General features: G+C 33.2%; 2 protein-coding genes across 7 annotated transcripts; one reads left to right on the forward strand and one right to left on the reverse strand.

Moving 5' to 3' along the window:
• Positions 1-2,012: 2,012 nt before the first annotated feature.
• LOC140821287 (CMP-sialic acid transporter 4-like) lies at positions 2,013-9,009 on the forward strand. Of its 2 annotated transcripts, none has more exons than XM_073181744.1 (17): positions 2,013-2,157; positions 2,529-2,644; positions 2,979-3,039; positions 3,167-3,230; positions 3,321-3,432; positions 3,570-3,649; positions 4,091-4,166; positions 4,259-4,359; positions 4,567-4,638; positions 4,812-4,860; positions 4,995-5,036; positions 5,230-5,351; positions 5,753-5,812; positions 6,500-6,548; positions 7,352-7,446; positions 7,547-7,641; positions 8,732-9,009. In XM_073181744.1, the coding sequence occupies exons 2-16, from the start codon at positions 2,618-2,620 to the stop codon at positions 7,596-7,598; spliced, it is 1,062 nt and encodes a 353-aa protein (XP_073037845.1). In that variant the 5' UTR covers positions 2,013-2,157; positions 2,529-2,617; the 3' UTR covers positions 7,599-7,641; positions 8,732-9,009. The 2 variants fall into 2 exon arrangements, with proteins under 2 accessions (XP_073037845.1, XP_073037843.1); XM_073181742.1 differs by lacking the exon at positions 8,732-9,009 and adding an exon at positions 7,935-8,376.
• Positions 8,579-12,267, reverse strand: LOC140821265 (uncharacterized). Of its 5 annotated transcripts, none has more exons than XM_073181708.1 (7): positions 12,148-12,267; positions 11,293-11,762; positions 11,005-11,187; positions 10,527-10,660; positions 9,438-9,606; positions 9,104-9,233; positions 8,579-9,007 (listed from the first exon to the last, which is right to left on the reverse strand). In XM_073181708.1, exons 2-7 carry the CDS (start codon positions 11,752-11,754, stop codon positions 8,718-8,720), a joined length of 1,368 nt encoding a protein of 455 aa, XP_073037809.1. In that variant the 5' UTR covers positions 11,755-11,762; positions 12,148-12,267; the 3' UTR covers positions 8,579-8,717. The 5 variants fall into 5 exon arrangements, with proteins under 5 accessions (XP_073037809.1, XP_073037831.1, XP_073037823.1 ...); XM_073181730.1 differs by having other exon boundaries at positions 11,419-11,791; positions 12,148-12,254; XM_073181722.1 differs by having other exon boundaries at positions 8,579-8,989; positions 11,293-11,791; positions 12,148-12,254.
• Positions 12,268-13,845: the final 1,578 nt, after the last annotated feature.

A 13,845-nucleotide genomic window follows, 5' to 3' on the forward strand; every position in this document is an offset into this window, starting at 1 on the left:
CATTTGAACTAAATTAATTTAGCAATAATTCATGTACTGAGTATAAATTAGACTATACATATGTGCGTGTTTGATTTATTGGACACTCATGTGAGCGATGTAGCGTCTACCTATTGGAAGTACAGGTTCACGACATCCAATATGTGAACGTCATTTTAATGATGTCTTACATAACTATTCCGAGTCGATGTTCAGGAGATCAATTATTATATATATATATATATATATATATCTATACTATTTATTAAGGCTGAGCACCTTATAAAAACTGCCAAGGAGGACACCATCTTTTTTTTTCAGTTTTACCCTTACAGTTATAATATTATTACACTTTTGTTTTTTTGTTTTTTTTATTTCAACACACACTTTTATTTTTATTTCCATCATTCAAATATCAATTTAGTCCCTTCATAATTTGTGTATTTTCACTTTAGTCCATCGATAATGATAAAAAGGAATGTACACACACGCAACGCGTGTGCAGAGTAACTAGTATATATATATATAAGTGTGTGTGAATACTAAATTAGACTATAATATAAAAGTAAATGAATCGATAAAAATAAACCAAAGAAGCGAATTTATGATGAATATATTTTAATTATAATTATTATTATATATTATTTTTTCTATATATTTTCATTAATTAAAAAAAATTCGCAAGTGAGAAATATAATATAATAACCAATGGGCTAATTATTAAATGCCCACAGATTTGTAGTTGAAATGGTTGGCTGTTCATTGACTGTGTGGAGGGAGAGGGCGATGATTCCTATGATTAAACCTAAAAAAGTATCCCGCGCTTGCAAATTGCCCTGCTCGTGCATTACATTTGATTGACTACCCGCGGACAAGTTGTATCTTAATATTTTGACAAATTTTGTGAGACAGTTTAATAGATCGTATTTTGTGTTACGAATTTTTTATTTGGGTCATCCATAAAAAAATATTAATTTTTATGCTAAGATTATTACTTTTTATTGTGAATATCGGTAGAATTGATATGTCTCATAGATAAAGATTCGCGAGACCAGTCTCACAAGAGACATACTCATATGTTTTTTAAATGGAATTTTTATTTTTAGTTTTTATATCTATAAATTTGAATACGATGCAGGCAAGTTGTAGTGTACATATTTTTTTAATAGAATTTTGATTTTTATTTTTTATATTTTAAAATTAAATATGATACGAGATTTAGTAAGATGTTTTTTTTATAATTATGAAATATTAAATTTTCAGAACAAAATATACATACCTTAGAATAGGTAAAATTTCGATGACACATTGAGATAAACATGAGTATAAATTATTGTTATTATTATTATTATTAAAAGGAGGTTTTTGAGAAAAATGAAAAGCTATGGATAAAATCATAAATAAAAACATCTCATAATCAAGTCAATTGTATTGATGGTTGGGATGAGATTGAGCATGGGATGAAGCTAAAACTCAAAAAATAAAGAGTGGGTCTCATATGTATTGATGGTTGGGATGAGATTGAGCATGGGATGAAGCTAAAACTCAAAAAATAAAGAGTGGGTCTCATATGAGACCGTCTCACGAATCCTAATATGTGAGATGGGTCAACCATACCTATATTCACAATAAAAAGTAATACTCTTAGCATAAAAAGTAATACTTTTTCATGGATAACCCAAATAAGATATTTGTCTCACAAATATGACCGTTGAGACAGTTTCACACAAGTTTTTATCAAAAAATTAAAAGATAGAATCCTTCGCATACTTGTAATACTAGCGTATCGAAGCAAACATAATACGTAGATTTTTTTAAAGTTATAAATTAGATCCGAATATTTTATTTAATTCTTGATAATAAATGATTTTTTAAAGGAATCATGGGTGATATTTGGTGGTTTTATAAAATTTTCAGCAGAAGATTTCTTTATAATTATTTTTTCCTAAATAAAATTTATAGCAAACAAATTGTAAATTAAAAAAAATAAGGATTGTACAACATAAATAATTAATTCAAGAAAGCCCAAAAAAGCTTAACATTTCCACTAGAAGCCCATTCCAACCCACATTCTTGCTGAAATAAGTGAACGCGATCGCGACCTGGCCTTCTTCTTGTTCCATTTTACTTGGTTTAACCATGTTTGTTTCTGTACCAAGAAGCTTTATTTGATTGAAGGTAGTGAAGTTTATTCGGTTGATTTTGAAATTCTTATGGATTGTTGATGCAAGATTCGTACTTTTAATGTAGTAGTGATAATGTGAATTTTTTTATGGGTTTTTCTTGATATTAATCAATCAAGGGTGAGATTTGTCTTCTAATGAATGTGGATTTGTGTCTTGCGAATGCCTGATGAAATGCTGCTGTGAATTGTGTAATTGTTTATGTCGGTAGAGTAACTAGAAATGGGGTTTGCAACTCAAGTTAGAATCTCAATATTATACTTAAGTATTTGAGGGGATTGAAACCTTGATCACAAATATACTGTCAGAAACACCATTCTGTGGTGATATTGCCGGTATTTTTATCTTAATCTGGTGAGCCTTTAGGTTGCAGCAGAAGTCTCACCTGACAGTATTATAACGACAGAGACATCATCAAATCAAATGTGACGATAAGAGCTATAGTGGAGCAAAAAATGGAGTATAGAAGAATAAAGGACCAGGTTTTATTCTTCTTTCCACGTGCTTTTTTCAAAAACTTACCAATACTATGTATGTCCCTGGGGAGTATCAAATATTTAAGAGGTTTCAGTTTTTGCCCTAGCCTTTCGTTTTGTTAATTATGCATCACTTGTTTACCTGCATGTCGTCGCCTTTGTCTGCTGGCACAGTGCCTGTACAGGTTTCCATTTTCCAATATGAATTACATCAATTGAAAACTTGCATCATTCTGTGTTTATGGGCGGGGTGTGTATATTCTCTATTTTGTCTATTAACCCAGTCCAACTCCATCCCGTTTGCTTCACACTTTTCATTGCGTGATTTCAAATTGTTTAGGATAAGGACGGGGTTATAGTTGATGATGATGTAGAGAATCTACGGGGAAGATCTCATTCAGGTGCCATACTTCTATGGCTTACGTTTTGTGTTAGCTTTACACTTTACAATTCTCTTTTTTCTTGTACTCTCTCATTTTCATGAGACATGCAGGTTAGTTGATCCTGATGTTTGCTGTTGAATTACAGGATCTCCCGGTAATGTGGCTGGTTTTGGAGGCAACTCTGGTGATCTGTCTAAGTGGAAGCGCAAGTATAAATGCCTTTCGATTCCTCTGCATTGTATTAACTAGATGCTGCAAAACAAATTTCTCATTTGTTACTTCTATTTGCAAAAATATAGATCGATCGTAACACTTGCATTGACTGTACTTACGAGTTCACAAGCAATTCTCATTGTCTGGTCAAAGAGGGAAGGAAAGTACGAGTACAGTGTCACAACTGCAAACTTTTTGGTGAGTTTATGCATTCCCTATTAGACTGTTTACACCAATATTTTACTGTCAGTCATATCCCTCAATAGATTAAAATATTCCTGGCTTCTTACAAGAGTGTTCTGAAATTTATCTTCTGTTCCTTTTTTTCTCACTAGGTAGAAGCTTTGAAATGTGCACTATCACTCGCTGCCTTGGTAAGAATATGGGGGAGCGAAGGTGTTACCGAGGATAACAGGTTTTCTACCCTTCGCTGTTCTAAGTCGTTCGATAATGAATTGATAAACAGCAGAGATCTTGGATTGTGGACATATATTTTAATCCTTTTAACCTGATAAAAGGTTCTAGAACCAAAATTCTATAAAAGGTTACACGGCAATTCAATATAACAGCGCCCGTTCAGCTTGAGTTTTGACAATAACTTTTATCATTTCATCAAATCTCAGAACTTGTGGGAGTTCAACTTACGAGCTTGCATTCATTAAATTTCATTAGGCCACACAACAAATATTTATGAAAAATGATATCCTGCAGATGACATCTTTATACCGACATATATTGCCTTTTAACTTATTAGACTTGTATAATTGAACTAACATTCTGTTTTGTGACCTTTTGAAATCACTTTTTAGCTGACCACAATTTTTTTTGCCACTTCAAAAATTTCTGCTCTCTGTAGGTTGAGTACTACATTTGATGAAGTTAGTGTATACCCCATTCCTGCAGCTCTTTATCTTATCAAGAATTTACTTCAAGTAGGTTTCATTATTATCTGGCAAAGTTTTCCACGGAATTTTACTTTCTGTTCTTGCATTGCTGATTTCTAATATATATCGGTTTTTGGCAGTATTACATATTTGCATATGTAGATGCTCCAGGATATCAAATATTAAAGAATCTGAACATCATAAGCACTGGCGTGTTGTACCGTATCATGCTTAAGAGAAAGTAAGTCATTCCTCAATTTAAAGAATCTAGTCTCAACGTTAAAATTTAGAAAAGTCCCTGTAAGTCTTCTCTGCGCATAGAGAGGATTAATGCATTTCTCATGTTATGTAAGTATATTTTTCCTCTGCAATGGATGAGAAGATGATAAAGGACGATCTTCTAATTAAAAACTATTAATCAATTAAGAAAATGTACTTTTTTCGCCAGGTTGAGTGAAATTCAATGGGCAGCTTTCATTTTATTGTGTGCAGGGTGCACCACAGCACAACTCAACTCTAAGTAAGGATGCTTTGTGTTGGCTTTAAGCGTATATTCAGAGTGTTTGCCATTTTCTCTATGATGCTTGCACTAGATTTACTTTATTTGGTAACCATTCCATGATAATTATAAGAAGATTTGCAGTATGCATTTTTTTTGTACTCCATGCGATACTGATAGAGTTGTTCGTGCAGGTCAGATCAAGTAATGCAAACTCCTTTTCAAGGCTGGTTGATGGCAGTTGTAAGTTGCTTAACTCAAAGTATGGTAGTGTTATGTTATCGCTTGATTGTGTGTTGGATAGAGAAAAGGGAATTATCCTTTACTTGATTCTTGTAACTTGTTACTTTTGGTAATATTTTGAGTATATGTTCCAGATCATGGCCCTTCTCAGTGGTTTTGCTGGAGTCTACACTGAGGTAAATATGTATAAAAAATATTTTTTTCCCGAAGAAACAATCGATTGTTAAGTAATTGCAACTTTTCATGTGTCACTATTAGCACTATACATTATTGATGACTAACTTCCACCAGGATCCTGTTGATTTTATTCCATTTGTTTTCTTTTGAAAAGGCAAAAAGCTGTGAGGAAATATCTTTTGTTTTCTGTAGGCTATAGTTAAAAAACGACCTTCGAGGAACATTAACGTCCAGAACGTTTGGTTGTATGTGTTTGGGATGGTTTTCAATGCTGTTGCCATCCTCGTTCAAGATTTTGATGCTGTCGTCAACAAGTATATTGCAATTGATTTTCCCTATCATTTTTTCCTTCATTTTATGCCAGTGATGCAGGTTATGCTTGCCACATTATGTATTTACTGTGTTATTCCCTGTAACTATTGTGGAGATCCAAGTGACGACATGACGTTCGGATGATTGTTAAATTCTACAATGATCTAGTTTACTGAATGATTACTGTGGATATTTTCATATGAATTATAATAAAGGTCACATCCATTGGCAATCTTCTTGCTTTAGAATACTGGGGAAGAACGAAGATTTGCTAAAGGATGATGCATAAATATTTTCATGGAAAAGATAAATTTGAAATATTCATCACCTGCCTCTTGTTGGATAATAAAAGTATGTATATGTATATGTTCTGCATTGACATGTATGTTATTGTTCTATACAGGGGATTCTTTCATGGGTATTCATTAATAACAGTTCTCATGATACTAAACCATGCTCTCAGGTATTAGTTGCTTTGTATATCTTGAATTGACTTAACTGGCTGGAAGAGCATCAGTTTTAGTGTCGTTTATAATCTTCCTCTTATTATTTGATTATTAAAATGCTATGGAATGAGGCCGTTTTAGCCAGTGGTGGGGAAAGAAGTTCAGCTTTGAGATGAAAACATCGAGTTGAAAGTTGTTGATTGCATATTATTCATTACTTGATTTTTGTCCTGTTGTGGTTTATGAGGAAAAATTTGCTTAGAAGTTAATTCAAACTAAAATCTGGTTGGACCAAGTCTGTTGTCAAAAAGATTGGATTCTTTCTTCTTGTTTCAAAGCTTGGTCGCCCAGCATCATGTAGAATAGTGCATCTTCGGAATTTGTCAGTCCAAAACAGTCACCAATTTTTTGATTTGATCCAAATCCCTACCTTTATAAATCAAACTCTCCTATGATTGAGATGAAATAATTAAAGCTCGGGTTGATTATGAAATGACACTGGTGTTTAACCTGAATTTAGAAAAAAAAATTCCAATTTGTATCTATTAATTTTAAAAAAAAGTTTTATGCCATTTTTCTTAGTCAGTTGTGAATATTTGTGGGATGCCTGCATTTATTTTCTTCAACACATTAATTAGTAACTTTTATTCCCGAGAATCTCAGCTTACTAGGGGTATTACCTAACATAGTTGATGTCATTGCAGTGGAATTGCTGTATCAATGGTCATGAAGTATGCAGATAACATAGTGAAGGTAAGGACTGGTTACTTTTTGCTGGACAGCGCTAAGCATAAGTCAATTGTAAAATGGCACTTTGGTCCTTTCTTGAGCAAGCAATAGCATAGCTGTAGGAAGAAAATTCCAAAACAGTCTTTAGGTTGATGTTTTTTCTTTTAAGTGTTTATGCTATAGGCAACTGGCAACCTCCCAAATTACTAGCCATAAGTATGATAATGGAGAAGACATGACTTTGATTGCTTCATGAGATTAAATTTTCCAGTCAAATCGGAGTTACCTAATTCATGAACTTAGATCGTTTCACCTGACAGCCAATTGAGTAATGGGTTCTTTTCGCATAGATAAATTTCAAGAAGATGAGAGAATAAAAACATTGATAGTACTTAACTAAGATACGCTTATCGGAATCCTCTTTCTCTACTCCTATGGCCAGTAGTGCCTATGGCTGATATGGAACTTAGATTGACTTGTCATTGCCAAAGGGAACTCACTGACCATTTTGCTCAACTGGACATGGCTTTAAGTGCAAGGTGGTAGAAATAGTTTGGACAAAAACAAATAAATGATGGTGTGGTTTTTGTCCGCTGATTGTTTATGGAGTTGAGATCTACTGAGTAAGACTTAAATATAGCCAGTATATATTTGTTGCGAAATGTACTATAGAAAGGAGCGACTGATCCACTGCTGCATTCACTGGATAAAATATAAAATATTTTTGTGGGTTCCCAATTTTCACCTTCTAGAAGTTTAAGAATGCTGACCTTTCTGTCCCATGAAAAGGAACAACAGATGCTTACCTAGCTTGATTATTTTTGCAGGTCTATTCTACATCTGTTGCAATGCTTTTGACCGCTGTTGTGTCTGTTTTTCTATTTGGATTTCATCTTTCTCTTGCTTTTTTCCTTGGTTCCACGTGAGTGCTTTCCCGATTTCACGATTCAGATACTAGCAAGTAAAATATGATCTGTACATTTCTTAAAATTCATATATGAATACGTGAATTGCCTTTGCAGTGTTGTTTCTGTCTCTGTTTACCTACATTCAATTGGAAAGCTCCAGAGATAGCGACAAATGGTATTTTTCATCCAGCTCGAGGGGTTAGTTCAAGGTTTAAACTACTTTCTTCTACTCTCTCTCCCTCTTTAAACTTTTTCAACTAGGGAATTTGACTGTATAAGTGCATACTAACTCTTAATTTTGAATTGGGCCATGATCATAAGGAAGTTTAACTATATAAGATGATTGACAGTAAAAAGTCATACACGACTGGTCTGCAATACTGGTTTTACCATTTCGGCATTGTCATTGTGTATTCCCACATATGCGCTAATGTTGTTGCCAGTTGAAGTCCAGCTTTAGCTTCCCATTCTAGTTCTTATTAATAAATGCCTAGTTTTGCAGGCTCCACAAAAATGTCATGGGGTGTTCTACGAAGAAGATGTTGCTATTGAGTTCACAATCAGCCTATATTGTGCTATTTAGGTGGCTGTAGCTGGCGTCTAAGTGTTGTGAAGCTGTTGTTTTACAAGATTGAGCTGATGCTGTTTAGTCATCTTCACATAAGAAGATATTGAAGGATTATTTTTGTGGTCATTGGATGTTTTTCACCTCTTCGTAATCATCCATCAAGTTCAAGTTCAAGTTCATTAATTTATCGTTGCAGCTCAACATCAAGTCATCAACAAGCTACTTCAATTGGATGAAAGAAAACATGTGCCTCTTAAATTTATAGCTTTCCTGTACTATTCCATTCTTATATTTATAGCTTTTGATTACACTAGAAACATGAATTTAATGATCATCAACCTTTTTAAACAGTTGTAAATGTTACGGTGTTTTACAATCACAGGTTTGTGTTAATTCTAAATGGGGGAGGCTGGTGAAACTTTATTCGTTGATTGGTGGCGTATGACAAATTAAGCTGCTTGAGTTATTTAAGATTGTCAAAATCAAATTGAACTCAAGTATATTTGACTATATCTTTGGACCTGATTATATATTTTATTAGATCATGAGTTGATCAGTCCAACTGAGGCTCCCATGTATAATGTTTCACTCTCCTGATATTGGTAATGCTGAATTTGGTGATTTAAAATTCTTGCTTTTATGAGTGAGTAGTTTAATGTAGAACCAATCAAAACTACATTCTTCCAAAACACTGAACTAATTCGACCTACATTTTTGTTACAAAACACTAGATACAGGGATTTTGTGCTTGCTTTTGTTGCTTACCAGCTCTTTTGAACATTCGGTTACCGAGTCCATTGATGAGTCGTCCTTAAGATTAAGATTTGACAAAGCCTTGCCCAATAAATCCGTTGATGATGACATATCTGGAGCTTCGACAGAGTTATTGTTATCGTCCCCATTTTTGTTCGAAAATTGGGTGGTCGTTTCACCACTAATTTCCTGCTGAAGCTTCTTGAATTCATCTTCTATATCTTCTTCAACTAGATCTGTATATACAGGAGATTCTGATATATCCACATAAATGCTTGTTAGATATCTGTGTCATGTTTCAGCTTCCGTTGAAAATTGGTTTTGAGCTCTAATCTAATAAAAAAACATACCTAAAACACTGTCAACTTGTTTCATAGAATGAATATTCTCATCGATTTCCTGCAGACAGAGCTCAACTTCTTCAATTGTAATCTGATTTTCTTGTATCGCCCGGCTGCTGATTTGTATGGCCTCGGAAACCTAAATCAGGATATCACAAGTGTCACAATCTACAATTCAAAAGCGTTAAATTGTTGAGAGAAAATAAATTATAGGCCACAGTTGATATGAGATGAAGACCTAGTTTTATCAACAGTATACTAAAACTTCTGACGAAAAAATCCTACTTTTTGGTGTCACATAAAACAAGAAAAAACAGAGGTAAGATAACCATAATCAACCCACCATTTTAGATGACTCGGCATCTGCAATGACCTGGATAACTTTCTCCACCCGCTCCAAAAGTGCAGTGCATTTTTCTCTGCTCAGAGATACCTGCTTCAGTTCTTTTGCATATTTCAGGGCGACTATCTTGTTTCCAGATTTAAGAAAAGCTAGAGCTGAGTTCCTGGTTCTTAAATAGCAAAAAAAATCTCAAGAAAAAGAAAGTGTAAATTATCAAGTAGCTAGAATTTCATGTAACGGAGAATTGATTTTTCTACACAAGTACTTATTTTTGCAAAAAAAAAAAAAACCCCCTATATCTAGAATTATCCACGCTGTTGAACACTGATGTTACAAAGTAGAACATTTTATGAGGCCTCCTCTCTGCTGGCATTTACAGAATTTGGGCTGGCCACTTCAGATGGTATAAATGGAAGGAAACAGTGGGTCTTTTTAGCAGTTCTAAGTTCAGTAATCTCTCTCCGAGCATCTTTTCGACATCGTTTTATTGAATCTGGATAACCTACTCTTACACAACCACCAAGTCCAAATGGTTTTTAAGTTGATACTTCCGGAGCAGGTGGTTGTCAATTTTAAGGACTGGAGCTGGTTTAATGAATTAGTTGATATTTTATTTATTAGGTTGAGATTGGTAGCAATGTTTCGTGTGCCAATAGTGGAGGTTGTAAGTTAACTCGAATTATTGGGTATCCCTTTCGAACTGTTTTTCGATGGTATTTTTTTTTTGTTCGATTTCCTAGCCTGTTGGTCAGTAGGTTTGTGCAGTCCTGTTGCTGCAATTTCTAGATTCTAAGTTAATCGGTCTTCATTGACCATACATGTTTTTTGACAAGCTACCAGTGAGATCAATATAACTAGTGAAAACTGTTTCAAAATAAAAATAATAATAACAATAACTGTTAAAACTTAAAACACTATGTTCCATTAGACTTTTAGTGACGGAGTGCATCAAGATTAAGTATTTCAATTTGACATGATAGGGTATTACTTAATATCAATATTAGACGAAATCTTCAATTTTCAACAGTAGATGATAAATTATAATTCATCAAGCGTGGTATTTCCGCATAATATAACTAAGAGTCTTACTTGTGATATCGCTGGTCAATCACATTAAGCTGTTGTTCTAGCTTTTCTGCAGTCCAAATTAATTGCAAAACACTGTAGTCCATACTTGAGGCATTAGCAACTGCTCCCTCAGTAGTAAGACAAACTTTTACTCCCTATATTAGAGAAAAAAAATGCCGCAATCAAGATTACAGCATAGCAGGTTTATGGAAGATGAAAAAATCCGCCCCTTTAATTGATAGAACAATTGCTACATTATGAACCTATAAATCAGGAACTATACAATGGAATCCAGGTCTTAATATGAAACACAAATGTATCATCATTGCAAGGAACTAGTAACATTATTTATTACCTACTAAGACCACATTTCAGCGGAAAAATAGCAGATTACTCTCAAAACACAAAATCTAAGAACTAGAAGCCTGAAATGAATTTACGCTATATGCTAACAAAAACATAGGAGGTTTCCCCTAGTTCAATATATCTTTTACATTACCTCTATCCGTTCAGCTGTGTTCATGACGAGGTGTTTTGCCTTGCCATGTGTTGACAAATAATTTAGAATCACAAGTGCTTCCTTTGATCCTAGACAAATATCTTGAAACTTTCTCATGGTAATGACACAAGAAATTGTCCAGTTGTTTTCGGACAAAGTCTTTATCACTTCCAAAGCTCTTTCCTGCAAAATGCATAATCATTTTCAATCTCTTGATTTAATATGTGGCAAAAAGAAAACAACAAGTAGCTAACAAATCCAAAGTTGAGAAAAATAGCGGCAGCAAACCTCTAAGAGTGCGGCAAGAATGTAACTGTCTCCGGAAAGAGTGAGACTATCATCATTAGAAATTGAAGGACGAGACACCAAAAAATTTATTGATTTGCGAAGAAAGTGAGAGAGATGAGAAGTTACAGTAGGTGGATGAGCGGAGGAGAGCGGCAACAAGTCACCGGCTCGGCACATCTCCACAAGCACGCTGTGGAGGCACAGAGGGGACAAGCCATTTCGATGGAACCAGAGGGATTGAACGTGGGAGGGGCAGATGAGGAAGATTCCGAGGTGACGTGCGACCTTAATAATCAAATCCCTCCAGAAAAGGTAAAGCGGTTCCCAATCAGATCTCTGTCCGCTTAGGGCTTTAAATCTTGCTCGTCCCTTAACCTCGTCATCCCAATCACTAACCTCTTTTCGAACAAAATCAGCCACCGCCTCTGCTTCATCTTTTTCGTTCTTTTCTTTGTTTTCCATTGCACCACCTACTTTTTAATAGGTATAATAATGTGTTCTGCATCAAGTACCAATCATTACTCAAAATGCCAAGGCTTTTAATTAGAGTTTCAGCAGATTTTCCCTTTCCTCCACAGGAATGCATTTCAAATAAATGACTCGCCAAAAAGATTTAAAAAATCAATAATCTCTAGTACCTACCGAAGAGAAATTTCTCTATCCATTCATTTCACACGGGAATTTCACAAGAAAAACTCATTTACTTAACTCATGTTTAAATTTAACTTTTCTCCGTATTCATCACAAGAAATTCCCATGAAAATTTTTACATAACTCGCCACGAAATTCCAAACGACAATTCAGTAAAAATTAATACCTTAACTGAAATAAAATTCAGTAGAGGAACATAATTACCTTAGAAAATGGAATGAGGAGAAGAAGCGATCCAAGTCCCTCTCCTTCATCTTCAAGCATATTTGCAGAACGTCCGGGATTCATTTATCGAAATTTGACTTCTTGGAAAGTCATTGGTCCAAATCGGGTAAAGTTGCTGTGGACTATGGCCCATTTCGGGGTTCGATAATAATCCAGCTGTTTGGATTTGGTTAAGATGAGGCCCAAATTTAACTTTAGACCCATTGAGCCCATTTTATTTGGGCTTGTTCAGTTTCATTTTTATAAGGCCCAATGGGAACGTAATAGCTAAACAATTCAACACAACAAAATCCGGATTTTAAAAACATAATAATTATAAAAAAGTAAGTTTTACCGATCGTGTTTCATATCAAGTAAAAATATTATAAATATGCTCTTCTTATACCACTATATTTGTACAAACATTCGCGATAAAAAAAAAATGTCTGCGGTAAAAAAAACTTGTTTTTGTGGGGAAATATATTATTTCACCAATGAGTTATATATATCATATATATTTATGCCTAACGCTTTTCTATTCAACAAAGTGATGACGAAACATATAATTTTTACAAATCTTTCATTTTCCAAGTCAATATGATCTATTTATAAGTAGAACTATTTACTTGATCGTAAACATTTTTAGAACACCTTAGAAGGACTATGGATGACGATAGGTAAAGTTCGAGGATGGGTTTGGTCAAACCTGAGACCCGACCTGCCAACCATTAGACCCTTCCCGATCTAAGAACCGACGGGTCCAATCCGAGTTAGATTCGTAGACTCGCCAAATTTATTTTTTTATATATTTTTTTCAAATATAAAATAAAAAGTTTTAAAACTAATTAACATTAAAGTTATTTTCAAAATTTATATTAATAATATTTATGAAAAAATATTATTATAAGTTAAAATCCATCAATTTTTATTTAAATAAGAATTAATTAATAATTTTTATGCAATTAATAATTAATAAAAATGTGTAATTATGTTTTTATATTAAATATATTTATTTCAATATTAAAATATTATAAAATAAAATTATGAATAAAATATTTATTATTAAATATAAAAATTATAATTTTATTAATAATGATAATATTTATATGTGTATGTGTGTGCAGGTCGGGTTCGGGGAGAGTCTGGCTAAACCCGCTTGGACCCCGTTTAGGACAGGTTTAATATGGGGTCGAGTTTTTTGTATATTTTTGCTTATTCTTTTTTTTTTAGTTGTTAAATAATTGTTTTATTCATTTTTTTATTTCAGAAACCAGATTGAATGTGATGTCAGAATAATATCGATAATTGAAAAATATAGAACATGCTGCAAAGTTAATTTCTTATCAATGAATATGTATTTTGTATTGATGTTGGTTAAAAGTTATTTATAATGAATACTCATGTTGAATAAAAAATTCTAGTTGCTAATATACAAAAATATTGTATTTGACTTTTTAAAAATTAAATCAATATTTTATGTAACTGGAAAATATATAAATCTTACTTATGAAATTTTAGTCCAAATATTACTTTTCAGTATGATATAATTTTTTAAAAACTTCCTCAAAATAAAATCAATATCAATCATTTATATATGTTGATTATAAAATTTTAGTTTTTGATATACAAAATTATTGTACTTTACTTTTTAGAAATTAAATCAATATTTAATGTAATTCAAAAATATATAAATCTTAA

Source organism: Primulina eburnea, chromosome 2 (genome assembly GCF_022965805.1).
Source record: "Primulina eburnea isolate SZY01 chromosome 2, ASM2296580v1, whole genome shotgun sequence".
Classification (NCBI taxonomy): domain Eukaryota; kingdom Viridiplantae; phylum Streptophyta; class Magnoliopsida; order Lamiales; family Gesneriaceae; genus Primulina; species Primulina eburnea.

Excerpts from the sequence above, each read along its gene's own strand:
- LOC140821265 (XM_073181708.1), bottom strand. The coding sequence starts at position 11,754 with ATGGAAAACAAAGAAAAGAACGAAAAAGATGAAGCAGAGGCGGTGGCT. Across the intron at positions 9,234-9,437 it reads ATGCCGAGTCATCTAAAATG|GTTTCCGAGGCCATACAAAT; the intron begins GTGGGTTGATTA and ends ATCCTGATTTAG. Across the intron at positions 9,008-9,103 it reads ACAAGTTGACAGTGTTTTAG|AATCTCCTGTATATACAGAT; the intron begins GTATGTTTTTTT and ends TGGATATATCAG.
- LOC140821287 (XM_073181744.1), top strand. The coding sequence starts at position 2,618 with ATGGAGTATAGAAGAATAAAGGACCAG. Across the intron at positions 3,231-3,320 it reads CTGTCTAAGTGGAAGCGCAA|ATCGATCGTAACACTTGCAT; the intron begins GTATAAATGCCT and ends GCAAAAATATAG. Across the intron at positions 5,352-5,752 it reads TTTGATGCTGTCGTCAACAA|GGGATTCTTTCATGGGTATT; the intron begins GTATATTGCAAT and ends TGTTCTATACAG.